Raw genomic sequence first — 27,917 nt, forward strand, 5'->3', positions numbered from 1 at the left:
ATTGTAATAGTTACACAGTTAGTAGAATGCACAGTAGGATAAGTGCTATTATAAACTACAGGATGGCAGTGTGTCTGTGTGTGTGTGTGTGTGTGTGTGTGTGTATGAACCGCAGAATATAGTCTAACCTAAAATTAGAATACATTCAGAGAATTAAATCAGTGGGAAAAGTGATTAGGATTAAATTAAAATCTTCACTAGAATTGTATTTTCAGTAGATGATGAAGGGAAGAAGAGGTGAATGTTTCCTTTTCTTAGATAAACTCTGTAGGATAACTGGCTTAGAACTGTAGAGATGGTTTATCAATGAAAAGCCATGTCTTTTTTTCCCCTTGACTGAGAAGCTCAATTACTTTATTTCTGTTGGTCTTTAAGGCATCAACCAAAGAATCTGCCTCAAATGAAGATCATTAAACACTCTCTCTGACTGGTGTTTAAAGCAAATCCAAAGAGATTTGTTTTATAGCTTCGACACTGTGAATGAAAGATTTTGCGAGGAGAAACGTTTCCACTTCTATCACATTCATAACTATGCTCTGAGCAAGAGAGAAACAGATCTCTTCCATAACTTTTTAGTAAAGGTTAGTACAGGAGAGTTACTTTATTTTTTTTTTTTTTTAACCTAGAGAGGCCTAATTGTGAGATGATAAGCTCCCGAAGGAAAGGTATTAATTCTCATGAAACAACTATAGTATTGATCCTACTTAAGCACTTAAAATGAGATATTGACAATTCCCATAAAAGACCATCTGGTCCAAGGACACAATCAAACATTAGAGATATTTGTGCTACCCTGTTCCTTCACAAGCAGGAAATCACTATTCAGTTCCAGATGATGGGTGCCATGCAGAAATCAGGCAAGTGTTGCCACATCCTGACCTAAATGTCATATGAAATCTTACATTTTTAAATATGATGGCAATTAATTAGATCTAAAACAGGAACAAAAAACCCCTGCTCTGGTCAAACAGAACACGTGGGCAGGATTCAGCTTTAGGTCCTCCACCATGTCCTCTAATCTAGATCCTGGGGAAAAAAATGTATGAACTAATTTTCAGCAAAGAGTAGCCAATTTCCTTCTTACTTTTTTCAAACGCCCTATTCTTCTTCCTTGAGAAAAAAGCTGGTTAAGCAGGAAGCTTAAGATAATATGCAATACACATTTTTAATGCAAAAATTTCCAGGGGCAATATTCTCTCTGTTGCAGAGATTACAGAAATCTTTGGTAATCAGGGATTTCCTTTAACTCGGGCATTTTATCAGTTTATGTGACACTATATTCAGGTGTGATGATCAAAATATTTAAAAACTGGTGGGGCAAGGCACCAGTAGAGCTCTCCTAGTAGAGCTAGTAGATAACACTCTGTAGGGCCTGGGGAAGCACAGCTCGGGGAAGTGGATATTTACCAACTGGTATGGAAATATTCCAGCATTTTGAATAACCAGCAGAGCATTCCAGCTGAATGTCAACTTTAATAGTATCAGAGCTTCAGTTTAATATCAGCTTTAAGGCCTGTACTGTAGGGCTGAGAAAGCTCAAACAATCTAGTAATGGTGTACACTCTCTATGATCAGACTGTAAAAGCCTCTAATAATTTGATAAGAATGCTCTCTACTTCGATAATAAAGCATAATCGAATTTAAAAAATAGATAGCAGAAAAGAAATTATACTAACTAAATTACTTAAATCTCTAAATTAGAGAAGTTCAAATGCAGAAGATTTCTATTCTCATTAAAAGACAGAGCCCTCTCACTGTGCTAGGGTTCTGCCTAACTTAAAAAAAAAAATCGCTTCCTGGACCACACGGGAGCCCCTGGATGAAGCGGATCTTTCTTCCAGGCTTACCTCGTCAGTTAGACCAGAACTGGTTCACAGTTCTTTTGATAAGGGGGAAGGAGACATGGAACCCGTAAATTTAGTGCTCTCCCCCTTATCCTTTTAGTCCAGCTTAGCATTGGGTTTTACAGGCCTGCACCATGATTCAAGGGGCAATTTCCTGGCCCCAGCTATGAACTGCTTATTGAACTGCCTCTGACCCTTAACCTCACCCAAAGGAAGAGTGCGAGGAGTCAGGATTGATGTGAGGAAGGACATCCATGAAGGAGAGAACTACAAATGCAGTGCAGCAACAACATGGGTTGGGAGCTGGTGACCTCTGTTCTAGTCCCTCTTCTCCAGCGATTAACTTGTAGGATTTGAAGTCAGGCCCTTCACCTCTTAGGGACTCTATTATCCCAACTGAAGTAGATGAGCCAACCAACAAATTTTTCCCAGTTCTAAGATCCAATTACTTAAGGATATTCAATCAGATATTGTCATGCAGAGTCTACAAAACATCTTATTTCTAGTTGACACAGCACTGTCAATCCACAGAAGTGTGGACAGTACTCTGTTCGGTTTATTGCCCATCTGCCTACCCCCAACCTTGCCCCAGTTTCGGCTACGGGATTGTAGGAGGCAATAGACCAAGGTTTAACTGAAAACTGCTGTGAGTCCCAGTTATAGTTTGTCTTAGACCCACGTTCATAAAAATATAAAATTCAAGTGCTAAGTGACCAATCCCAAAGAAAAGATGAATACACAACTGTTAAGAATAGCATGCTATATTTTACGTTATTTTAAGGGAATTGGTTTGAAAATAAAGGCTACTTATGAAAGGAACTTCAATTCATAATACTTTTCTCTAACATATAAAAGGCCATTAATTTGACTACATGTCTAATATCAACGATTTAGGCAAACTAGGTTAAAAAAAATGATTTAGGTTAAAAGGCAAGAATAGGCAGTTGATTCATTTACTGCTTTAAGAGATTAATTATAACATCAACGCATTATATTGTACATAACAATGACACCATAACTTTTATACAATACAAAATATACAAATACACATACACACACATAGAACATGCACACATTACATTCTTTTTAAAGACTATAAACACTTCAAAACCAATCAGTTTCTTAATAAAGCACTCAAAGTCACCACAGTTTGTTACTTTCAAAGAGTATGTGTTTTCATATTGCACAATAATTCTTTGGTTTTTTAAATTTAAAATCATTTTAGTTATGTAAAACAAGCAGCTTATCTTAAAAGCTCGATTTTTCATTCTATGATACGTAAAATAAAACTTTCATTTCATAAGTAACTCAACATTCATGTACTGTAAATCCATGGGATGAACAAAACTCAAAATTCAAATAAAATGTTAATTGGAGGACTATGAATATTGAAATTTTTAGGAGGCTTAAATAATGATGTTCTTGAAGTTAGGCCAAATCCCTTTAAATGAATGGACACCAGAAAACCAGTCACGCACACACAAGAAATGCAGTAAGAAAGGTTTGGTTAAAGGAGAAATAAATTAGCAAAATGAAATCTATCAACATGAATCATTTAAAAAGGTCTTTTAGAAAGTTAAAGCCTGGAACTCCCCAAGTACAGATGAAAAGTCAAAGACAATCTGATTGAAGTGAAATAAATGTTCATAGCAAAGATTATTTGCATGTTGGTGGATAAGTGGGTGATTTCTGGAGCTGTAAACTCATGTACTAAAAACTTGAGAGAAGCACCGCTTTCATCACTGCTAAATGCAATCATTCAGCCAAGTTCTAAAATGAGAACCGTTCTTGTCGCAAGGAAAATGCTGCTCAGACGTTTATTGCTTTTTTACTCTGAAGTTTTTTTCTTCCTATTTAAGAAACGTAGGGAAAGCAACTTCAGATGCTTACTTTTATCTGTAAACATCCAGAAAAAAAAAAGCATTAAGGAAATAACAGAACACTTTTTTTGTTTTCCTTTTGACTGTACCTCTATCTGGAGAATTTAGTAAAGTTGCAGATGAAGAGGAGAGCCGCTTGCTAATGACGGGATCAACATGTTTCGAAAGATTCATGGTGGAAACTGACCTCCTGTCTGGATCTAAAACAAATGGAGATAATGCTAATTGACAGCCAGCATGCAGGATTGCAATTTCCTAGTTCACTGATGGAAGGAAAAACTAGGATTGGATGCTTTCAGCTCTATGACTAGATCTTTACTATAGCACAGTTTTCTAAGCGGACATTTTAAAGGTAACTTAAAGGCTAGAAATAATACTCATTTTTCTTATAGGAAAATAAAAATATAAAATAACTATTCAGCTCACCAGTTAGTCAGCTAGGGAAATTCAAGCATATTGTTATAATACAACAAATGTAGGAAGACCAAAGGAAAGCCAGCGGAGGACAACGAAAAAAAATGGAAGGGGACTGTGAAGCACAAAGGGGCCCATAAAAGTGAACGCCTTGGGCTTCCCTGGTGGCGCAGTGGTTGAGAGTCCGCCTGCCGATGCAGGGGACACGGGTTCGCGTCCCGGTCCGGGAAGATCCCACGTGCCGCGGAGAGGCTGGGCCCGTGAGCCATGGCCGCTGAACCTGCGCGTCTGGAGCCTGTGCTCCGCAACGGGAGAGGCCACAGCAGTGAGAGGCCCGCGTATCGCAAAAAAAAAAAAAAAGTGAACGCCTTCATGATTTCCCAAAGTGTGAACAATGGGGTAGTAATAGTGCTGGTAAGCTAGAATGCAAACACTAGAATAAAAAGAACACCAGGTTCTGTGCGTCTGCTGATACCTTTGCTTGTAGAGTCATTTTACCCAGGGCATTAAAGTTCATTATAGAAAAACAGATTAAAAGGAAAGAAAAAGAAACCCTTTAGGTGTGGTAAGAATGGCCCCCAGAGCAGTTCTTTTTTTAAAGTACACTAATAACCACTCCTCTGTGCCCATAACACAGAGTTTAGTGTGGTTTACAGATGTAGAATCAGCCCACAAACCTGCCTAACAAAACTGGCAGCAATGCAAAGAAAATCAGAATTCTTTCTCTTTAAGTTTATTAATAATATTCTTATTGCAGTTGGATAACTTTAGGGTAATTCTTAAAGTTCAAGGCAGAAGAGAAATAATAGCTGTATAAAAGGCAAAAATCAGCTCTGATAGTTTGTTCTCCGTACAGTGGAACTAAGCTATAACCACACTCACTAGCGTAAATCACGTTCCCTGAATAAAACTGTGTATAAGGAAAAGTCTAAACATCTCATCATTATATTTACGTAGGATGCAGGGAGTTTTTCTGGCCTATAATAGCCAAAGTTAAAGGGGTTTTGTCATATTTTATTTTATTTTCTATGGTTAGCTTCTTCTAAAACTGAAAACAAACCAAAATACTCCTCGTGAGAGAGGCCTTCAAACCCCGTTCCCACTGGTCTAACTAACCCTGGTGGTAAAAATGTTAAAATTTCCCCCACAGAATAACCATTTTGGGCCATTATTTACAGTGTGCAGGAGATAAGCAAGTCTTCCACCAACATCAGACATTCCTGTTTTCTACAGGGACTCATCTTTACGGTTGAAGCAATTAAATTAAAATTTTTTTTATTTATTGAAGTATCCTTGACTTACATGAAGCAATTTAATTATTAAAAGGAAAATAACCAAACATCATTTCTGTGACTCAAATTTACACTTAACTGATGGGCTCTTAGGGCAATCCTAACAAAGAAAAGATTTAGGGTAAAATGTCAAAAGGAACATCTTAATGATAAAATGTGAGGTTCAAGGGCACAAGGAAGGAAAATGAAAGTCATTTCTAGGAGATCTTACAGCAATATCTTTTCTGATATTGCTTTATGTGTTGGGGGGAGATTGTGTCTACATGCAGGCCTAACATGCATCATTAAAATTATGGAGATATAATATGTATTTATTATATTACTTAACATGTAAGAATTTTTAATCTTTTTCTTTTCCTCTCTGAACAAAACACAGATCCACAAAAGGATTCATGAAGAATCGGTTTAAAACGTATAAAGTTTTACAAAGCAGTGCGAGCTGATGTGGGAGCAGTGAGACAACACACTGATTTAATCTGGATTAAATTCAACTTCTAGGATTTGTTCATTGTACCTACCACACACAAGTTAGGCCTTGTGGTGAAGTAAGGGGTACTCAAAGTGATCAAGACCTAGTCACTGCTCTCAAGATCTCAGCGCATCATTCTGACCTTTGAGAATTTTGGCAAATTCCCATTATTTTCAAACTACTCTGTTCCAGTATAAGAGCAATTTTCTCTAATTTACAAACCTTATAAAAAAGGATTTTATCCAACGGCTCACAAATACAACGCTGGTTTCTCTTGCTCTGAGTGGCAATAACAAAGGTTATATATTGAACTGAGTGTGGAAGCAAGAAGTAAAGCTAAGTAACTTGAGTTCCCCTCAAAAATGTTTGAAAATCTGTAACAGGTTTACATGTGTAACGTGCACATGTAAAACAGGAAGCCAGGTAAAAGAAAAATAAGTAAGGTTTTAAAGTACATACCATGACAGCTTTTTTGCATGGAACAAATATGCAAAATTATCCCTAGAATGAAATATCACATGTAAATGATCCTTATGACCACAGATTTGATATGTGCCCCACAGCAAATACCACTGGGTCATGAAGAGCCAAGGGAAAAAAAACATGCTTTCAAATTTGGTTCACTGCAAAGTTGTGGCAACATGCTTTTAGATCTTTTTAAATGAAGGGGTTATAGAAGACACACTGAATGTTAGGAATGAAAGAGAATAAAGCAAACGAAAATCCATAGTTATTCAGATTAAAACTGAAAGTGGCAACAGCTGTACTGATGGGGCGGTTGGGTGGATAAAGCCACACTGGATGTACTTTGAGCCCTGGTGATGTATTAGTGAAAAAACATTTTTTTAAGGTTTTATCCAAAAGGATCATTTAAAAAGAAAGTAAACATAGTACATGTAATTACTTTATTTCAATACCTTTAAGTCACCTGAGTCATACTATCAACACTTGAGAAACACTGTGCCACGTCCCAGATCTAGGTCTATGCAACAGGATATTAAGCATGCATTATGACTAAGGTGGTGATGGTTCAGCTATTGATGAACTGGCCCTAGGTCTGAGGTGCTAGCTACAGGTCAGGCAATCAGCAAATCACAAGGATGTCTGTACCAGGTTTTCTAGTACCACCAAAAGTTGTGAAGTGGTGGTCCAGTCCTGCTAAATCGAGAAAGGTGAATGATGACTCAACAAAACCACCTGGGGACAGAATGTAAGACAATGATTTTTCAAAGTAAATTAAAAAAAAAAAAAAAAAGCTTATTAGACTCACACAAATGAAAAAGAACTGACACACTATATAAAATTCAAGGTGTATTGAATTTACAGTACAAAAATAAAGCCTTTCACTAAATCCAAATCTCAGTACGATTTTATGTCAATTCAAGAACAAGGGAACATCCATTTGCTTGGACATCTACTATTTCTAGCTTCAGAAATCTGTATTTTCTCTTGAAGAGCCTTAGTGTTGCATATACTTTAGGGTCAGAATACATAAGCTCATAGTATTGATTCTGATTGTCAATATTGCTATGGTTCTTCCAGAGAAAAAGACGAAACTGGTTAACCTATTCCATAATCCTGAAACCACTATGCAAATGAATTACTTAAAATAATGTAGAGTTGAAAGTAGTTGTTTAGAAACATTGCATAGATTTCTAATTCTTTAAAGAATTTTGTAAAGGACGAGAAAATCAGCCTGTGTGGAGGGAGGGAACCTTATCTTCTTACCTCCATCACCCTCTTATCCTCAAACAGTAGAAGCATCGTTTAAGTGTAACTTAATTATTTCCGCAGGATTTTTGTTTTGCAAACACAGAATAAAAAAGCAACTGTGACTTGTACTGTCCAGAAAAAAACAGTGATTTTTGAAAGCGGTTACTGTCTGTTTACCTGCGCTGTGGATACTGGGGCTCCCGTGGAGAGCACCTCCCCATGACCACCGGTTATGCTTCTGTTTTGGCTTCTGGCTCCTTTCCATTGTACGTCGTACAACGGCTTCATGGCGTTCCTTAAAGGGAAGAGAGGAGCTGATGATTAGATTCCACCTGGATGCCTGAGGAGTCTTCAACTTAAGGCAGAGTGGAGAGAGAGGTACTACTTAAACTTCCTAAGTCCTACACCTTAAGGTGAGAGTAATATCAACCTGGGTGGGGGGTTACTGAAATTATTAGGTTCCAGTTGATAAAACGCTTGGCATACAGCAGGTACTTAAATAAATGACGATTACTATTAGTACTGGGAGTGTGATGCTTCCATCAACTCACATAAGCCTGGTAGTGCAGGTCTTAGCTTAAACACATGTGGTACTGTATTTTAAAAACAGCATCTGGAATCTACGGATATGGGTAATCCTAACCCCACAACTTAATGGATTGTACGACTTTCTGTAACTTACCTATTCTGAGTCGAAATGTCCATTTTCACAAAAACTGACAACACTTACTCAAGGATTGAGTAAGAGTTAAATGAGACAATCTATGAGAAAACGTTTGTAAATGGTAAAGCCCTACAGAAATCCAATTACTGGGAGTAGTCTTAAGACTTCAGTATAGATGAAGTAAACATAAATAAGTTATAGGTCTAGACCAGAGAAATGAGCTTTTAAAGTTCCTGGGGCAACAGTGACAATCATACCATTCTCTACCCGATTTCCACACCACAACCTCCCTAGAAACTATGACTCTGTAAATCTGCTGCCTCTGAGACATTCTTGGTGTGCATCCCAGCACCTTAACGGGAAACTTCACAGTAAACGTGCTGTGTTTCTTAAACAGACGAGCCTCCCACGTTTCCCCCAGAGCAGCATCTCACCTTGTCCTCCTCGAGCCTCTGCCTTCGCTTCTCCTCCACAGCAGCCCTCCTACGTTCCTCTTTCAGCCTCTGCTCTTCTAACTTCTTCTTCCGCTCCTCCAGGTGCTTTTCATAGTGCTGCCTGGCTCGCTCTTCTCTCTCTAACCAGATTATTTCTCTTGCAGCTTCAGGAAGAAAAATGAGGGAAACCAAACACAGGCAGGTTTAAAAACTTAACAGTTAGGGCTGTAGAAACAGCCCACATTTAACAAACATGGATGGGGTCTTTGGTTTTAATTAACCAACCATGGCCTTTGCTTTTCTCAAATTTTCAGGAAAAAAATATTACTGTTAAATTTTTAGCGTAACGTAATATGCAAACAATGAGGCCAAAGAAGATGCACTGAATTCTACTCTTTGGGAAGTGGAACAGCCCTCTAGTTTGGTATATTATTACTGCAGAAGAGTGCATGCATCACATGCATGCATCACATCTCAATGCTGATAGCGATGTGATGCCCTCAAACCCATAGTACCATCTGTCTCTCTCTCATTAAAACATGTGATATCCTCCAGATCAGAAGTGTGTGCCTTGGGCTTCCCTGGTGGTGCAGTGGTTTAGAATCCGCCTGCCAATGCAGGGGACACGGGTTCGAGCCCTGGCCTGGGAAGATCCCACATGCCAAGGAGCAACTAAGCCCGCGTGCCACAATTACTGAGCCTGCACTCTGGAGCCCATGAGCCACGACTACTGAGCCCACGTGCTGCAACTACTGAAGCCTGTGCGCCTAGAGCCTGTGCTCCGCAACAAGAGAAGCCACTGCAATGAGAAGCACACGCACCGCAATGAAGAGTGGCCCCCGCTCACTGCAACTAGAGAAAGCCCGCACGCAGCAACGAAGACCCAATGCAGCCAAAAATAAATTAATTAAATAAAATTTAAAAAATTTACGAAGAAAAAAGTGTGTGACTTCATTTGTTTCAACATAGCATTGGTTCTGTAAGTGTTAAAAGGATTTGGGAGAAAATCCCAAAGATTGATAGTTGATGAAAGATATGCCTCACAGGCATATCACACTGAGTCAGTAAAAGGATGTCAGGGATCAAATAAACAGCTGACCTTGTGTCTGAAGAGTTCATAATCTATTTAGGTAAGACTTAAAAAAAAAGCCGAATGAAAATATACAACTCAAAAAATATGGTTCAATGATGGAATGCTTCCTTTCTTCTTTACATATATATGCTCCTTCCTCATTTCAGGGAAAAATAAATCCCACAAAACTTTAAAAAATATGATGCTTCCTTCAGCCGTGACAGCTAAACACATTTTTAATGTGAGTTATTAACATTGTTGGCAAAAGTGTCCAAACAAGATATCAAGCATAAACCTGGAGGACACTACGGTGGTATATCAATTAAAATGTTACTTTTTAAGGGAAAAACAATAAATTCAGAACATTTTGCTTCCTCTAAATCTTTGATATTAGAGATTCTGTATTTCTGCTACCATTAAATCTTTCCAGAGCTATTCATTTCAGGAGACAAATCTACTGAAATGGATCTGAACTGGCTTGACTTTCATGGAAGGAAAAGCATGAGGACAAACCCATAGTAAGTTTGTCCTCTGACATCACTCAGGGTGGTACACAGAGATCTGGGTTTTCCCAGCAGCTCTGCTGCTAACACATAGGGAGACCTGAACAATTTCATTTGGATTTCAGTTTACTCTTGCCTAAAACATGAAGAAATTGATCTTCAAGGTTCCTTCCTTCCAATGTTAAAAGCCCATGGTTTTAAAGAAATTCTCAGGCCCAAGTTAAAAGTTTACTCAGAGAAAAAGCACATAGTATGTGCTCAATAAATATTTACTGAATGATTGAATAAATTAAAAAATACTCTGAGAACACATATTAAAAGTAACAGATAGACAGCATTATTCACAATAGCCAAGATATGGAAGCAACCTAAGTGTCTATATCAATAGATGAATGGACAAAGAAGATGTGGTATACATAGGCCATGGAATATTACTCAGCCATAAAAAATAATGAAATCTTGCCATTTGTGACAACATGGATGGACCTAGAGAATATTATGCTAAGTGAAGTAAGTCCTACCTAAACTTGGCCTTAATATCTTTATTTGGTCTTGTTCTGCATTGCTCTCCAAAACATCCTCTTCAATCTCCCTGGAGACCTTTCTCCTTACTGTACCTCCTAAACAAACCATACTTCCCCCATCTCTTTGCTCCTGTGGTTGCCTTGCTGGGAAAGTTGCTATCCTTTTTTTTTATCCAAACAGATCCATCCTTTAAGGCAGTAGCCTCATGAAAACACAGATTGCTGGGCTCCAACCCTCATTCATTTCCACTTTTTCTAGGATGGGGCCCAGTAATCTTCATTTTAAACAAACTTCCCAGGTGATTCTGGTCCCAAGTGATCCACTGATGGCATATGGAGGAACACTGCCCTTAAGGTCTTCTCCAGAAGCTTCATCTCTTCAGGGCTCATTGCTGCTCTTATGACATCTACCACAAACTTTAGCATTTCTTATACTCTGATTTCTATGTAGCAAAGGACTCCCCCTCCCACTTTTTTTCCACTCACTATAGTGTTTTTCACAACTTGTACATAACCAAGGGTCTTACTAATTAATTACTTCCTGATTCATTGAGAACTACTTCTTGACTCATTCACCCATAACTGTCCGGTCTTAGGCAAATTATTTAACTTCCTTATGCCTCACTTCTGTCAGGGTAAATTCTGGCTACATATACGACCTTCTCATGGGTTTACTGTGAGGATTAAAAGAATCATTACATCTAACATAGTTAGAATAGTTCTCTGCACTTAGTAAGCATTAAGTAAATATTAGCCATTATTGCTAGATTTGTCATCATCATAATTCCAATTCAGAAAATTAAAGGTAGCTCGTAACATTGCGTTATCAATCACAACAGGGCTAGACATTATTACAACAATAATTAGTTTTATCCCAAATAGTCTTTTAAAGGAAGAATATTTCTTTATCAAACTCTCGAGTTCCACTTCTAATTTTCTACCAGGACGTGGAGATCCTATTGCAGTGCCTTTTTAAACAACTGTCGTCTTTAAACAGCCATACAGAGAACAGGCAAACAATGGTGAAATAGCAAACAGCAGTTTCATATTATTGCAGAGTATGCTGGTGACTGCTAGGATTATTACCAAGTACAGATCATGCAATCTTTTAAACTGAAGGATAATGTAAAATATTTCAATATTTTAATAAGAATTGAAAGTTAACTAATTCTAAGAGGTTTAGTTATTTAAAATATTCCCTGTGGATAATAGAAAATATCAAAGTTTTGTATTTTCTCATTAAGAAATGAGACTTTTGAATGCAAGAAAAAAAATCAACAATTGCTATGGACTGAATTGTGTCCCCTCCACTGCAATTCATATGTTGAAGCCCTAATGCTCAATGTGACTGTATTTGGAGATAGGGCCTTCAGGAGGTAATAATGGTTAAATGAGGTCATAAGGGTAGGGACCTAATCCAATAGGATTACTGTCCTTATAAAAAGAGACACCAGAGAGCTCACTCTCCCTCTCTCTTCACGCTCAGAGGAGAGACCACGTGAGAACAGAGCGTGAGAACCGAGCGGCCACCTGAAAGCCAGGAAAGGAGCTCTCATCAGAAATTGAAGCCTACCATAGCCTTGATCTTGAACTTTCCAGCCTCCAGAACTGTAAGAAAATAAAGTTCTGTTGTTTAAGCCATGCAATCTATGGTAGTCTGTTATGGTGGTCTGAACAGACAAATACAACTCATTCAGTATTTAAATCATTAACATTCACTAATTTCATAGCGGCAGCTCTATAAAAGAATAACATGTCCCAAAAAAGGACCTGTGATGAATATCATTAACCTTTACTTTTGTGAAGTTATCATTTTCTCCTGGACTCTGAGATCATAACATAAAAATGAAATGAAAACCCACTGTGACCCCTGGACCTTAACAACCCAGTCCCATCCCTGAGCTGCTGCTACCAGGATTATACTTCAATGACACTGTAACAGTATGTCAGTGCCACACAAAGGGGAAATTCGCCATCAATCTGAACTCTGTTTAGAAACACACAGTGACTCGTGTACTAAAAGGAGTTTGAAATGAAAGGGTATAGGATAGAGTAGAAGCTCCGGCTTCACAGGAACCTGAGTCCACCCCCAACTCCTGCCACCCCCCAGTATGTGTCACTGAGCAAGCAGTGACTTCTGTGGTCTCGTTTCCTCGAACCGTCTTCCTGACAGGGCTGCCAGGTGGGCTCGCGGTAACATATAAAGTGCTTAAGGCAGTGCCGGTACATGGTAGGGACTCTGTACATGTAGATAATTATAGTGAGTGAATCTTTATGATCGTTATACTAACTCCTGTCTTATCGCTACAGAAAAAAGGCAGCTAAACAGAAGAACACAGATAAGACAGAGAACCAGATGGTGCACTCGTGGGCTGGGTCAACTCCCGTCCCAGTCACATTCGACCATCTAGTGCCCAGCCTGGTCCTTCTGAGCAGGCTTACAACAGTGTGGGTGAAGAATGTGTTCCACTACCATCTGAGGGAAAGAAAATGATGATGCTCAGAGAATAGAGCAATGTTAACACTGAACCTCTGAAACACACACAGCTTAGGTTCATGCTAGGATATGGAAGGATATGAATAGGTTACTGGTAACACTGGCTACCAGAACAGCCAGTAATATCATGAAAAGTCAGAAAATGACAAGTGATAATATCTGAGTTTGGATCTTGATTCTGCCGCTAATTCTGTGTGACCTTGGAAAAATTAGCTAACCCCTCTGACTTCTAAGTTAGAGAGTGTGTACAAAATGTTCTCCAAGATCTTTTTCAATTCACTCCCATGACTCAGTTGTTTTTACCTTTGAGGACATATGAGGGATTACAATTAGGTTTCTTTCTGTTTTGATTTTGAGGGCTACAAATTTAATTTTTGTGCTTTATCTCAATAATTATTGTGATTATTTACATTCAAATAAATTTCATTTTTATGTTGGTATGAAAACACTGATTTTTTTTTTGTGCTAAATATTAATTTAAAAAAATGGCTTAACTTGGTTAATCAACCCTGGGAAGGGGGGCTGTGGACTGAAAAATAAGAGCATCTGTGTAGGAAATACTAATTAATTTTATTTAATAATGAAGAAATGGGAATGAAAAGGTAATCACTAATAGTATGGAAAATTATAGCACAACTTCTAAATTAATACGGGCAATCATGGAATGAACAGTACTTGCATCAAACCAACGCCTACACCTCTACACCACCAACCCTTCCCCTACCATAAAAAGGGAAAAAAAACAAAGTTTAAAAGGAATGAAACTAAGCTAAAAGGAATAAAACTAAGCCTATTAGTTAAGATTGAGACTTTTAGACCAGGCCAAAACACAAAACACCCAGTTACGTAGTTTGAAAGAAACAAACCTAAAACAAAGTGTCAAAGAAAATAATGAATGAACAAATAGCTATCAGGCAAATGAAAACAAAATTGTAATAAATGTGGGAATAATAATCCCATTTTGTCTGGTAGTAAAAATCAAATGAAGAAAAAAACTCCAAAGGAGATAAATAGCTCTCCCAGGATCACATGGTCTAAAAGAGGTAGAGTTGAAATTTTAAGTCAGCTCTGATTCCAAAGCCTGTACTTTCTGTTACTACACACTATTTCCTCCGTATTCACAACTTCCTGCCTAAAATTTCCACTTGAATTTCCTGGTCAGATCCATCACATAACCTTACTCATATCTGCATATTCATCCCTACCTCAAACCAGAACCTGCTCTGCCTTCTACGTTCTGATAGCAGATACATGACCTCCTAATGGTTTACAAAGGTAAACCCCTCGAGTTCATTCTCAATTTCACCTCATGGATGCTCCAACCTAACTCCACACTTCCACAATTGACTCCATCATTTTACATCAGAATTCAGTGTCTCCCCTCCCAACCTTTCGATTTTACTGTATTTAAGCCCTCATTCCCTTCTTATTCCTGTTTAGTCTATCTCCTCTTCACATCCATTCTTCATACTGTTCTCAGAGACATCTTCCCCCCCACCCCCAAACAAACCCAATGTCACAGTCCTGCTTGAAAACCTGTTGGTTCCCCACTGCTCCCCAGTTCAACTCCTTAGACTGACCGTATAATCATGTACATTTTTACAAGCTACCTCCTGCCCAAAACACATCTTCCCACCTGACAAACTTCAACCATCTTTCAAGTCCTGGGTCAAATGGCCCTTCCTCTGGAGGCAAAGTCACTGCCATAGCTCCTTCAGACTCCTGCCTGTACTCTAGATCGTAACTACCCTGCTCTTACTGAGTTCTTCCCCTTGTAAAACTGTGTCTAGTTCAGCAGATGATAAAGTAAGTATGATGAATAAATGAGCTAAGGAGTTAAAGGATTATAATTTCCAAGCAAAGTGATTTACATTGAGCCTTAGTGTTAATTCAAAGCCTTCTCGACAAGTCATCTAAACTGTGTTTCTACTTTCCTCTCGTTTGAATATTACACTGGAGAACTGCCTGGTAATAAGGATGACCCTGCAGATACCCACCACACCTGTGTCTCCTGCCCGAGGGGACTTCCTACTTTGCCTTCTCCCCTTGACACAGCGGTAGACTAATGGGACTGAGGTGCTGAGACAGAGCTGAGGTGCTTATACTTGTGAAATGTCTAGACCCTTTCTTTGGAGATAGGAAAGCAATACAGTGCCAGGACTTCTTATCTTCAGAGCTAGGCCTAAAGGAGGGTTCAGCCTCAGCTAAAGTAAACGGAGTTTTGCTAAAGCGCACAGAGCAATGGTTGTCCTTTTTGTTACAGCCTCGACCCTAATCCACTTTCCCTCCTCATAGCATGTTGCCATCCTCTTCCCTGGCTGTCTTACTGAGCCCCAGCCTACTAGACCAGAAGCACAAACACTTCTCTATCTTTGTCTCCCTGTAGCTCAGAAACATTAGGTTTCGCCAATCCCAGGCATCTAGGTCAGTCTCTGGGGTCACATGACCTGCCATTCTCATCTTTATCATCACCATCATCACGGTGAGCTGTGCTCAGTCCTTTATGCTGACACCAAGTGATTTACAGGCAGTACCTTCATAGCTGATAGCTGCCAGTGAGGTAGACACTGCTACTAATTTTATTAAACTTATTCACAGAGAAGTGAAGTAACCTGTCTGATGTCTCAAAGTTAGTCAGTGGTGGAACTGGAATGCAAACTCTGGACTGTCTGACTCTAGAAGAAAACGGGGAACCATTACGCTAAAAGGCAGGGTTTGGAACACCTCCCCACGACTAAAGTTCCTCCTCTAGATCGGGACAAGGTGTTCATCCAATGTGAAGATCCTGATCTTCTAATGTCACTCTTGCCCTTCGGCATCGTCTATTTAAAAGACCATTTACTTTTCAGGCTTTAAGACCTTTTAATTGTCAGCTTTAAAGGCGAAGTCAACCTGGGAGAAATAAACAATGGCTGCTTAGTCACAATGATTCACCTTATGTCAAAGCTTCAGCCCCTGAGTTATCTAATCCATCCCGCAACAAGCATTTATTCTTTCCAGTCCTGAGCCTGACTCATGAGGCAGTGCTTTGGTATGTGCTCCTGTCCGAATTCCTCCCACTAACATGTACTCAGATCCTTTGGTTGTTCATAACCTGCCTGGAGGCCTTGGGAGCTTTTGTACACTTCATTCATTAAGGTACAACTTTAGGAGAGCAGATGCCGTGGTTGACCACAGATCTGTCAAAGTTTTATCCAGTAAAAATTTGGATTACAAAGACTTTCCCAAAGTCTGTTTTTGTTTTTGTTTTTTTGGTGTGTGGATAGTCTTATTAAAACCAATGACTGTCTATCAATGATAATAATGTGAAATGTAAAACCAGCGACAGTTTCACTTCTGATGCTAATCAGAGTACGGCATCACTGGTTGTTTACTAATTAATTCTAACCTCTCTATCAACATTTTTGAGATGAACATTCTAAGCCAGGTTGAAATGATCATTTATCTCTTGACTGCACTCTTATTAATACTGCTGCCCGAGGTGACAACACACACTGAGTAAGAAGGGTGGGGAGGGAAGCAAAGCAGAAAAGTTGTGACTGGAAGGGCAAGGAAGTCTGGTGAAATTATCTGAGAAACAATGCAAAAATAATTTAATTGAAGGTCAGAATCCTTTTCATATTATCTTATTGTTATTTCTAATACAGTACATTATGATAGATCTCCTGTACAGCTTTGAACTTAGCTATAAAAGCCAATATGAATGAATTGAATGAGAGATTTGATTAAGTTTATTTTTTCTTCATGAGCTATGAGTCAATCATACAATTCTCTGATAAGCGTCCATGATTTTATAGACTCTCAGAAAGCCCCCAGCTGGGAATGTGACTCCATTCGCATCAATACTTCAAACTTTAACCTGTATCACCTTCAAAAAGGGAAACCTTACATCTTCCTGAACACAGAAGACTATTCATCTCCTAGATATTCCTTAGAATTTGTCAACATATCGTAGGACTATTAGTTTCATAACACATATGAAGACCAAGCAGTTTTAAGGCACAGCTATTCTATAGATTACCTTTGTATGCTTGTTCGCCTAACTGAGAAAATGCTTAAGAATAAGAATTTCAGACTTGTTTGAGTGGACTATTATAAGGGTGGGTATTACCTGATAATTTGGTAATGTCTAACTAATTTGCAGTATACCTGCTGCATTCACCTCTACTTACATTGAGACATACAGATTTACTATTCATTTACCATTCAACCAACAATTGTTAGACATCGACTACGTGCCAGGCACTATTCTAGGTACTAGGCTATAGAAATTTAAAAATGACACAAGTCCTTTCTTTTATTAAGCTTATATTCCAGTGAAAGCCAACAGACAACAAACAAATAAAATATATACATGCTTAGATACTGACAGTGACGTGGAGAAAAGTAGAGGACTAGTTTGGGGGAGCTGCAAATTTGAGTAAGATGCCAAGGAAGGCCTCACTGAAGAGATGGCATTTAAACAATATCGGAAGGAGGAGAGAGAATGAGCTACATGCATCTCTCAGGACAAACATTCCAGGTGGAGTGCATAGCAATGTAAGTACCAGGAGGTTAGAAAATTGATCTTTCACGTTAAGAGCCCCAGGGCTCCTGGCTTAATAGTGACCGCACATCAAATATTAGGTGAATGAATATGTGAATTAAAACAGCAGGAACTAGCTGTAAAAAAAGGTGGTGGTGGTAGTTAGTATTACTTTAAACTATCTAAAGTCAAAAATTGATACTATTGCATAAATTCTACATGCTTTGATTCTTGTAAGTGTTTTTGAAGAGAAATTAGTAACCAGGATCTATTCCAAGTTCTTACAGACTCTTTTTTTAATTTTTTAAAATTTTTTTGTGGTACGCGGGCCTCTCACTGTTGTGGCCTCTCCCATTGCGGAGCACAGGCTCCGGACGTGCAGGCTCAGCGGCCATGGCTCACGGGCCCAGCCGCTCCGCGGCATGTGGGATGTTCCTGGACCAGGGCACGAACCCGCGTCCCCTGCATCGGCAGGCGGACTCTCAACCACTGCGCCACCGGGGAAGCCCACAGACTCTTAATGGACTCCAAGGCTAACAAATGGTCAATGTCACAAAATTTTCTCAAAAAGATATCAGAATCTGCTCCAACACTTACATTTACCCTCTGGTTCTGTGTCAAATGGACAGTGAGTACAGCACCCATGTACCTTGCGTGTGCATGAGGAAGCAGAATAGCTCTTCCTTCACGTGAGAGCTGGGTATGTGCCCAGCTCTGAAACTTCGGAAAATCTACCACCGCATCTGAAGCATAGGGACCACTCTCTACTTAACAGAATCACCACTTGTTGAAGAATGTAAACATTGATCTTGGTGACCCTGTACATATTAAAAATATGCTTAGGGGCTTCCCTGGTGGCGCAGTGGTTGAGAGTCTACCTGCCAATGCAGGGGACGTGGGTTCGAGCCCTGGTCTGGGAGGATCCCACATGCACGGAGCAGCTGGGCCCATGGGCCACACCTACTGAGCCTGCGCGTCTGGAGCCTGTGCTCCGCAGCAAGAGAGGCCGCAACAGTGAGAGGCCCGTGCACCGCGATGAAGAGTGGCCCCCGCTTGCCACAGCTGGAGAAAGCCCTCGCACAGAAATGAAGACCCAACGCAGCCATAAATAGATTTAAAAAAAAAAAAAAAAATATATATATATATATATGCTTAAATAGTTGATATGGCAGAAAGAAGAAAGGGTCTATTAACTATCCCATTTTTTAAGATTCAGTTCCTCCCTTGAGCTAAATTATCACAATGCACTTTTAAAATAAAATAAATGACAGTCCATAAAATAACTTAACATCAGCAACTATGGCAGGCTCACACAACAAAAAGTATAAACGGGCTTCCCTGGTGGCGCAGTGGTTGAGAGTCCGCCTGCCGATGCAGGGGACACGGGTTCGTGCCCCGGTCCGGGAAGATCCCACGTGCCGCGGAGCGGCTGGGCCCGTGAGCCATGGCCGGTGAGCCTGCGCGTCCGGAGCCTGTGCTCCGCAACGGGAGAGGCCACAGCAGTGAGAGGCCCGCGTACCGCAAAAAAAAAAAAAAAAAAAAAAAGTACAACCATTGTGTTAATTTGCACCTAAATGTGATAATACAGAGTGAAGTGTTTAGAACACTGCTTGGCCCATAGTTAGTGCTCAATAAACATTATTATTATTAATGAATAATATTAATATTATTAATACGTACTTAAAGACTTGGGTAAAATCAGCAAATATTTATTACGTGTCTGTTTTATATTTAGCACTGTATATTGGGATAAAAAGAACTAGAAAACCATGGCCATACCCTTTAAAAGCTTAAAGTATATACAACCAGAAAGTTCTATAAAGTCCAAATAGAAAAAGTTCAGTAGCATATAAAGTAGCACTAGAATGTGAGCTAAAATATGATAGTTATGCAAGATATAGAGTAAGAAAATGAGAGTTTCCAAAAGGGGAAAGATCATAAAAACCAGGAAGGAGTCAAAAAGAAGGACTGGAACTAACCGTGACCGAGCTGGAGGAATGAAGTACATCTATGAGATAGTTTTGGGTAACTAAAATCTAAATTTACTAAGGTCTGAACTAGGATGAGAGCAGAGGCAGCAAATTTAAAGGCATGGATCTGAGACCTATTTGAAGACAGAGGTCTGCTGGTCTTGTGACTAAATGGATTCAGGGATAGTGAGTGTGGCAAATTCCACCTACAAACCAGGCTAGAGGTAGCTGAAGCCCCAGCTAGAGGACTAGGCTGAGTCCAGACTGACCACTGGTACCTACAAGTGGCTCAACAGGTCCGAGTGGAGACTAGGCAGTGCACAGCTCTGGACCACCATGTTTCATTCTGTAAAAGATGCGGTAGTTAAGGCTGGTAGAAAGATGCCAGTGCCTCCAGCAGCAGGAGAAAGCATCAAAAATAGTGGAAAGATAATTGGGCGGGGCAGGGGGATGCTGGTGCAATTGACCGAGACACAGAAATTCCTCAGAGGAGTGTTCTGGAGGGAAAGTTGATGGGCAATGTAGTTGTATAGAGCTGGGGTCCCCGACCTGCGGGCCATGTACCGGTAGCGGTCCGAGGCCTGTTAGGAAGCAGGCCGAACAGCAGGAGCTGGTGGGTGGGCAGGCGAGCAAAGCTTCACCTGCCGCTCCCCACCACTCGCATTACTGCCTGTACCAACCAACCACCGCGCCCCCGTGGAAAAATTGTCTTCTACGAAGCTGGTCCCTGGTGCCAAAAAGGTTGGGGACCGCTGGTATAGAGGTTGAGTTTCAGATGACAGGAAAGCATCTACTGCCTTATGAGTGAGTTGGAAATGTGAAACCCACATTATCAAAAAAGGAGGGTTGAAACCATGACACAACCCTCCTTTTTTGTACAATTAAAAATACAATTCTCCCACTTACCCCAGGAAGGAAACCAAAATTAAAGCTTAGAAGAGAGATGGTAAAAAAGATGCAGAAGTCAAGAGAGAGAAGTTTGAAGGAACGGCCTGAATAGAATCAGATGAAATAGTGGTTGAGGAGATTTCTTCATGGGAAAACCTTTTAAGGCAGAAAAATCAAGCTTTCAGAGTGCATATGCTCAACCAAACAAACAGAACAGTCCCGTACTTGAAGAATTATGCCTGATTTTACGTGATAAATTGAAGGATAATGTGGAAAGAGCAGGCCGCATGATATAATCCTACCATAAAGCATTAAAGCATGACTCAGAAATTTATCCTACAGAAAGTTATTAATAGATCCTCCCTGTTTGCAGAACAGTACAAACATGACATGCAACCCAAAACAAAGGCCTTTATTCTCCCTTTTAACTTGCTTTTTAAAAATGTGGATTACAAAAAAAAAAATCTTTAATGATTTCAATGTTAATTTCAACCTACATCCAACAGTGAATAATCAATCTCACTGGCCAATAACTTTAAACTTTGCTTTGTTGGAATTTCTGGAATGTATTTTTTTTCTAACTTGGAAAGTTTTAAAGTTTGATAATAGTTGATATTATCAATTGCTTTTGTGTTTTCAAAAAGCACACCCCAAAGACCTGCTATTAAGTGACAGCCCTTCCCCACCCCTCCCACCTTTTTTTTTTTTTTTTTTTTTTTTTAAACTATTCTACTCCCATCATAGCTTCTGCAAAGCACAGTTTATATTTATGGGTAGTTTATCAGCTGCACTTTTTCTTTTAGAACTAAAATTTTTTTAGAAATTACCCTTATGTATTCTAAGGCACAGCTTAAATTAGATGCTAGATTTTAGATGACTCTTTTACAAATGTACGTGTGCATGTATGTTTATTTGTGTATTTATGAAGATTAGTTTCTACTCTGACAGCCTAAGTCAGTAAAAGAATAGGCCAAAATTTAAAAGAAATTTTAAAAGAAAATGCAAATAATGCAGAAAAAATAAAAATGAGTAAAATAAAATAGAAATATGATAGATAAAAATGTATTTCATTAAAATTATGACTGTCAATAACAACAAAAGAGATAATATCAAAATTAAGGAAAACTGGGAATTCCCTGGCGGTCCAGTGGTTAGGACTCCTCTCACTGCCGAGGGCCCGGGTTCAATCCCTGGTCAGGGGAATTAAGATGCCACAAACTGAGTGGTGGGGTCAAAAAAAGAAGAAAAACTATGGTATTAAATACGGTAGGAGCAAGAAGAAAGAAAAACCATGTCTATGATACGTTAGCTCACCGACAAAGTAAAGCTGTGACCACAGGATAATACAATAATCTGAACGTTACTTTGACCCATATAAGAATCTGATAAGCAGGTTGGGTCTGTTACCAGATGCCCTTTTGCCACCTGTCTTGCGTCAGTGCTCTACAGTCCCCACCTCTTCTAGCTCCCTGGATGACTCCTCTTCATCCTCTAGTTGGACGTTCAGGTGGCCCCTGACATCCTCAGGCTGGGTTAGGTCCTTCTGTGGGGTTCTCGAAGCCCCATGTGCATACCCCTTCAATACCACCCTCTATTACAATTGCTGTGTGTTTATCTGTTCCCGCCTCCCCACCACTAGACTGTAGCTAGCCCTGGAGGGCTGGGCCTCAACCTTTATTCATCCTCTTAACACAATACCTAGCAAATAGAGTTTTTAACTATATAAACTAATAAGCCATGTTCTACATCATCGATATGAATTAAAATGGGGCCACATATTAAGAAGAAACCCAGCCACACAACAGATAAAGTTAGGCAACTTGTAGGGAGAATCTGCAGGCTCAGAGCTATACAACTTTATAGCATAAGAAGGGAAATGATTTTTGTGTGACTAGCATATTTATACTTTCTACAAAAAGAACTAATAACATGTGGATTTGAAAGACAAAGAAACCCAAATGGAAAGGTATGAGTTAAGGTGTAGAAGCTAATTCATGATGGGATTTAAATTATAAAGGAGTAGTCTCCTGACCCTATGGAGCTACTTTTACTCAGGTAGATGTGAATCCGCATTGCAGTGCTAAGGAGACATTTAACAGTGGGAAACCTAACCCAACAGGGATGGGGTGGAGAGGGGACAGGACACAAGTGCTTATCTTTGCTTGGATGGATCCAAAACCAGAGTGTAAATACTCATGCTCACCTGGAATCTCTTCCTGCTTTAGTAGCTCTGCCTTTCCCTCTCAGCTCTGATCCACTTGTCTAACTGACCTTTACTGGGGAGCAGTGGGCACAGTTCACAGAAGATCTCCAGACTGCACAGCACTCCAAGCAAAGAGGGACCCGCCTCAGGGCCACAGGCAGCCCTGTTCTCCAAGAACCTACCAGCCCGAGGGAGACCTGATAGAGGCAGGGAACTTCAAGCCTGGGTGCAAACTCTAAACACAGAAACACGCAGCTTGTTTACTTCCAGCAAGTCATTGAAATCTGTGTTGAAAAAACCTTGGCAGCAAAAGAAATGACCTCACATGACCGTGATGGCAAGGGAGAGAAAGAGGCCTGTGTTCAAAGAATGTAAACAATGTCAACAGACTTTTGAAAATCAGCTTCCAGTGAATTTCACAAATTTGGATTCTTGAATACAAATAATCAGAGATGGGGTATGGGGCTGGGTTTTCCAACTGAAACATTAACTTTTACAAAATGCAGCAGAACTTTAGAAAAGTTATAGGTCATCCACTGGAAAGACTGTGGCAACCTAACTCAGCTCTGGTTTTAAAATATCCAGACGCTCTGGAAACAATGAGGCACACTGACTAGACATTTCATCTTTCCAAGGCACATAAAGAGAGTATCCTGTTTTAGCAACTTTGCATAAATGGACATTAAAGGAAGAGTTGGCACCAACATCCTTGCTCGATGTTCTGGAAGACAAGGACTGCTGAGTGCTCGGATCTTGGCTTCCTGGTAAGCTCGTCCTGTGACCCAGCTCTCTAGGTGATTACGTGGCAAATGCTGCAGTTGCTAACCTTTTGCAAGGGCCTTATATAACAAAAGAAAAATCAGACCCCTCAGCACAGGTCTTGTGTTTTTCCTGGCAGCACATTGGTAGCATCAGTCTATAAATTCAACAGCAGCATTATTTTAACATGGAAAGCAGTGAGTGCCCTAGCAGTGCACAGTCTCATAACTGTTCACATAAAAAGAACCACATGCTGAATCTCCTGGTATTTTTTTTTTTTTTTGCGTTACGTGGGCCTCTCACTGTTGTGGCCTCTCCCATTGCGGAGCACAGGCTCCGGACGCACAGGCTCAGCGGCCATGGCTTACGGGGCCCAGCCGCTCCGCGGCATGTGGGATCTTCCCGGACCGGGGCACGAAGCCGTGTCTCCTGCATCGGCAGGCGGACTCTCAACCACTGCGCCACCAGGGAAGCCCTAGTTCTATGTTTATATCAACATACTAAATTCTGTTTCTGCAAAACTCATAAAGGCATGCTAGAAAGCATGCTTATTAGAGTGATGTCTGTTTGTCCATCATCCTCGAGGGGAAAAAAGTAACATTTCAACAACGGTGTCCTTGAAAGATCAAGCGAGGGCTGGGGATACCTAGCTGCTTCTCCCGCTCCTCACGCCGCTCCCTCGCCAGCCGCTGCCGGTCATCAACGCGCAGCACTGGTGGAGGGTCTGAAAAAGAGAAAAAAAAACATGAGAAGAGGGGCAGATTTTAAGAAACGATATACACTGATAAATATCTTTTTGTCCAGTAAATCTGATGAATGAAATATTACTACATCTTACGTATAGTAACGTGACAACAATTAGTACATGTAACTATACTTTCAGTGATACACTTTATTATAATTTTCCTGAGAATTTCCAAGTATTATCTTCTATTTAAAAATATTACATAAGAGGTTAGATTCTAAGAGATCTCATCACAAGGAAAAAACCCATTTCTTTTTTTTTTTTTGTATAAGATGATGGATGTTAACTAAACACATTGGGATAAACATTTCACAATATAAGTCAAGTCATTATGCTGTACATCTTAAACTTACACAGTTTAATTGATGCTGTATGTCAATTATATCTCAATAAAACTCAAAAAAATAAAGTAAAATAAAAAGACACACAGCCCCCCCCCAAATTTGTGTAAAACATAACTGTGCCTTTGGCTTGTATTTATCAAACAATATATATGAGGTTTTGTGTTCCTAAGCTACTGAACCTCTATTGTTTTTATGCTTCAAAAAGCCTGTTCCTTAACAACACATAGACTCCTAAGTGAATTTATTATACTAAATAGATGTTCACCAGATAGATGTGAACAGCCCAGCTCTGGAGTCAGATGGGCATGAGATCACTTCCGGTTCTGTCACTCACTTGCTGTGAGATTTGGCCGAATTACTCACCCAGCTCTCTAAGCCTTAAGCTATGATATAGGGTTCATGGGTTTTTCACTTATTGCCTATGAGGATAAAATAGAACCTATCTATCTCACATCATTGTAAGGATTAAATAAAATAATGCTTTAACAGCGTTAGCACAGTGCCTAGCACTTGATAAATCTCAATAAATTCATTCATTTACTGAACACACTGAATATCTACTGTGCGCCAGGCAGTGTTGTATGTGCTGAAAAGAGAGCTATTAACAAAAAAGACAGAAATCTTTGCCCAAATGGGGTTTGCTTAGGGAAAATTTATAGAATAAATAAGTAAAATATAGAGAGTGAGAAAAGGGGCAATATATAAACTGTTAGATTGCGATAAATGCTAAGGAGATAGCAAAGCAGCCAAGGGGATTGTGAAATGGCAGAAAGGGGAGGTCTGACATTTTGGATAGGTGCCAAGGGAAGTCTAATTGTGATGGAAGCTTTTGTGTGTAAAAACCTGATGGAAGTAAGGGAGCTCCCCGTGCAGATATTCCAAGAGAGGAAAAGCAAGTGTAAAGGCCCTGAGGTTACGAGTACCTAAGGTGTTCAAGAAACGATATGAAGATCTGAGCCACTGGAGCAGAGTGAGATCCGTAAGTGATGGGGCCAGAGACCTGGGGGCCTGGTGAGGACTCTGGATTATGCTCTGAGTGAGATGCCACCGAGGGGTTTCCGGCAGAGGGTCACATGAATACACTCACTCTGCCTGTTACTAAATAAAAGGAAAAGCATAGTAATAATAATAATGATGGTGATGATAATTACACTTAAAATCAGCTTTGTTTTCCCTGCTACTTAATTAACATCACAATTTTAAGATCTCTTATTAAAAATAGAAACCTACTGGAATAATACTTTAGAGACAACTGGCAGAGCTTCATCAACAGACTTAAAGGACTTGCATCCCAAATGCGTCTTAAACGTCACAGAATTTGTACATTTAAGGGAAATAAAAACTGTCTAAAAGCACCTTAGGACCTGCATAAACCTGGCAGTGCGCGTCACGGGCAGGACCAGGCGATGATATTTTATGCTTTTCCTTTGCTTTAAGGTATGCTTTTTCAAAAAAATCATAATATGAACCCCTCACTAGCTCATACTCATTATGATAATTATTTCCCAGATTTACTAATCATTTATGAGGTCTCAAATATTTTTTATGTAGAACAATGTGGCCTCTGGTCCCAAAAGGTTTTCCTCTGACACCAGAAGAGGGGCACGTGGACTCCCCTCAGGCACTTTGTTAAGGATCACAGACAGGGGAGTTTTGCTGTCATTTGTTTTTGGAAGTGACAGCCATAGCAAAATGGTATTTTGAAGAAAAAATGATCTGAGAACAAAAGCCAAAATGAAGTTAGAAGAAAGACTTCCAACAATTACTTATTGCTTAAAAGAAGTCCTTAAATAATGAGGTTTTACTCCCTCATGAAAACTTTGATTTTATTATGAAACTTGAAAATCAACTTTATTTATAAAAGCCACATAGGCACATTATAGAAAGTCTGTAAAGCAGAGTCCATAAAGTCAAATTTTGTTCATGGAATATGGAGTATGTGACATTTCTAGCTTACTTTCAAGTACTTGCCAAATTTCACACAAAATTTTGAAAAGAAGGTTTTAATAACAACGTATGGGACACACACACTCATCCTCACCTACCTCCTTCCATCCAAACCAACCCTGAGAACTCTAAGTCAATAACTGATGCTCCTGCAGTCATGAGGCAATGCTCAGTTATGCAATGGAATGCTTGCTTGCCTTTCAGATGCATAGTTGGAAAAGAGCAACGCAAGAGGGGGCATAGTTTACCTCTGATACCTGTGCTATCATTTCATATGAAAATTACACTCTTCACAAACTATATCCTGTCTGGTAACAACTGTATACAACAACAGGCTGTATACAGTTCTATGCAGACATATCAATAAAAACTATAAATAAGGGCAATGCTTAAGAGTCGGATAACTCCCACTGGCCACCTTTATCACTTCAGTACTGATCTCAATCAGTATTTATTTAGAATTAGATTTGAGGAAGTTGAGAACAAATGCAACACATTTCTAAAGTATAAGATGCATACTGACTATGATATGCTAGACAATTTCGGTTGGTTTGGGGACCTGGCAATAGAAAATACTGTAGAGTGAAAAAGGTATTCAGTTTGAATTCTGTTTCCGCCCTTCTGGTCACATTAATAAAAAGCCACTTTGATACTAGAATGTTAATAAACACCCTGTGACAGATGAAAGATGGCTGTGAATGCAGGTAGGGAAGAGCAGAGCCTGGTCAGTTTTGTTCATTGTTATATTCCCCATGCCTAGGACTATACTTGACAGGAAGGAAGGCATTCGATAAGTACTTATTAAATGAGTGAATGAGGGGACTTCCCTGGCTGTCCAGTGGTTAAGACTCTGTGCTTCCAATGCAGGGGGCATGGGTTCAATCCCTGGTCAGGGAACTAAGAACCCCACATGCCAAGGGCACGGCCAAAAAAAAAAAAAGAGAGAGAATGATTAAACAAATGCGCCAACAGCTTTAGCTAACTTTCAGAGCCAGTACACCTCCATTAACCTTCACTACTGGGGCAAACGCATATCAATCTTGTAGCTGACAACAGACTTTTAAAAATGTAAATACTAGCGATTACAATTTTAAGATTTAATAACTAAAAACTGATAAAAATGATCTTTAAAGGTAGGATTTCAGAAAGAAAAAATACAATTGAATAATTCCAAGTAAATAGTGAATTTTCTGTAATTTTTGTCTCCCTCTCATTTCTACCCTCATATCA

At 39.6% G+C, this 27,917-nt stretch overlaps 1 protein-coding gene across 8 annotated transcripts in view; it reads right to left on the bottom strand.

The window, feature by feature from the left end:
• Positions 1-27,917, bottom strand: part of MAP7 (microtubule associated protein 7) — a 168,335-nt gene that overhangs the window by 31,246 nt on the left and 109,172 nt on the right. For 6 of the 8 annotated variants that reach the window (XM_089921652.1, XM_089921647.1, XM_089921648.1 and 3 more), the window contains exons 3-6: positions 24,298-24,375; positions 8,711-8,874; positions 7,790-7,907; positions 3,814-3,924 (exon numbers count right to left, since the gene is read on the bottom strand). In XM_089921652.1, coding sequence (XP_089777778.1) covers positions 3,814-3,924; positions 7,790-7,877 — 199 coding nt within the window. In that variant the 5' untranslated portion in view covers positions 7,878-7,907; positions 8,711-8,874; positions 24,298-24,375. The remainder of the gene's footprint in view (positions 1-3,813; positions 3,925-7,789; positions 7,908-8,710; positions 8,875-24,297; positions 24,376-27,917) is intronic. The other 2 variants (XM_089921649.1, XM_089921646.1) reach the window with 1 other exon arrangement.

Source organism: Delphinapterus leucas, chromosome 12 (assembly GCF_059928025.1).
Source record: "Delphinapterus leucas isolate spDelLeu-1000000601 "Yukka" chromosome 12, BTC_Dleu_Yukka2, whole genome shotgun sequence".
NCBI classification, from domain to species: Eukaryota; Metazoa; Chordata; class Mammalia; order Artiodactyla; family Monodontidae; genus Delphinapterus; species Delphinapterus leucas.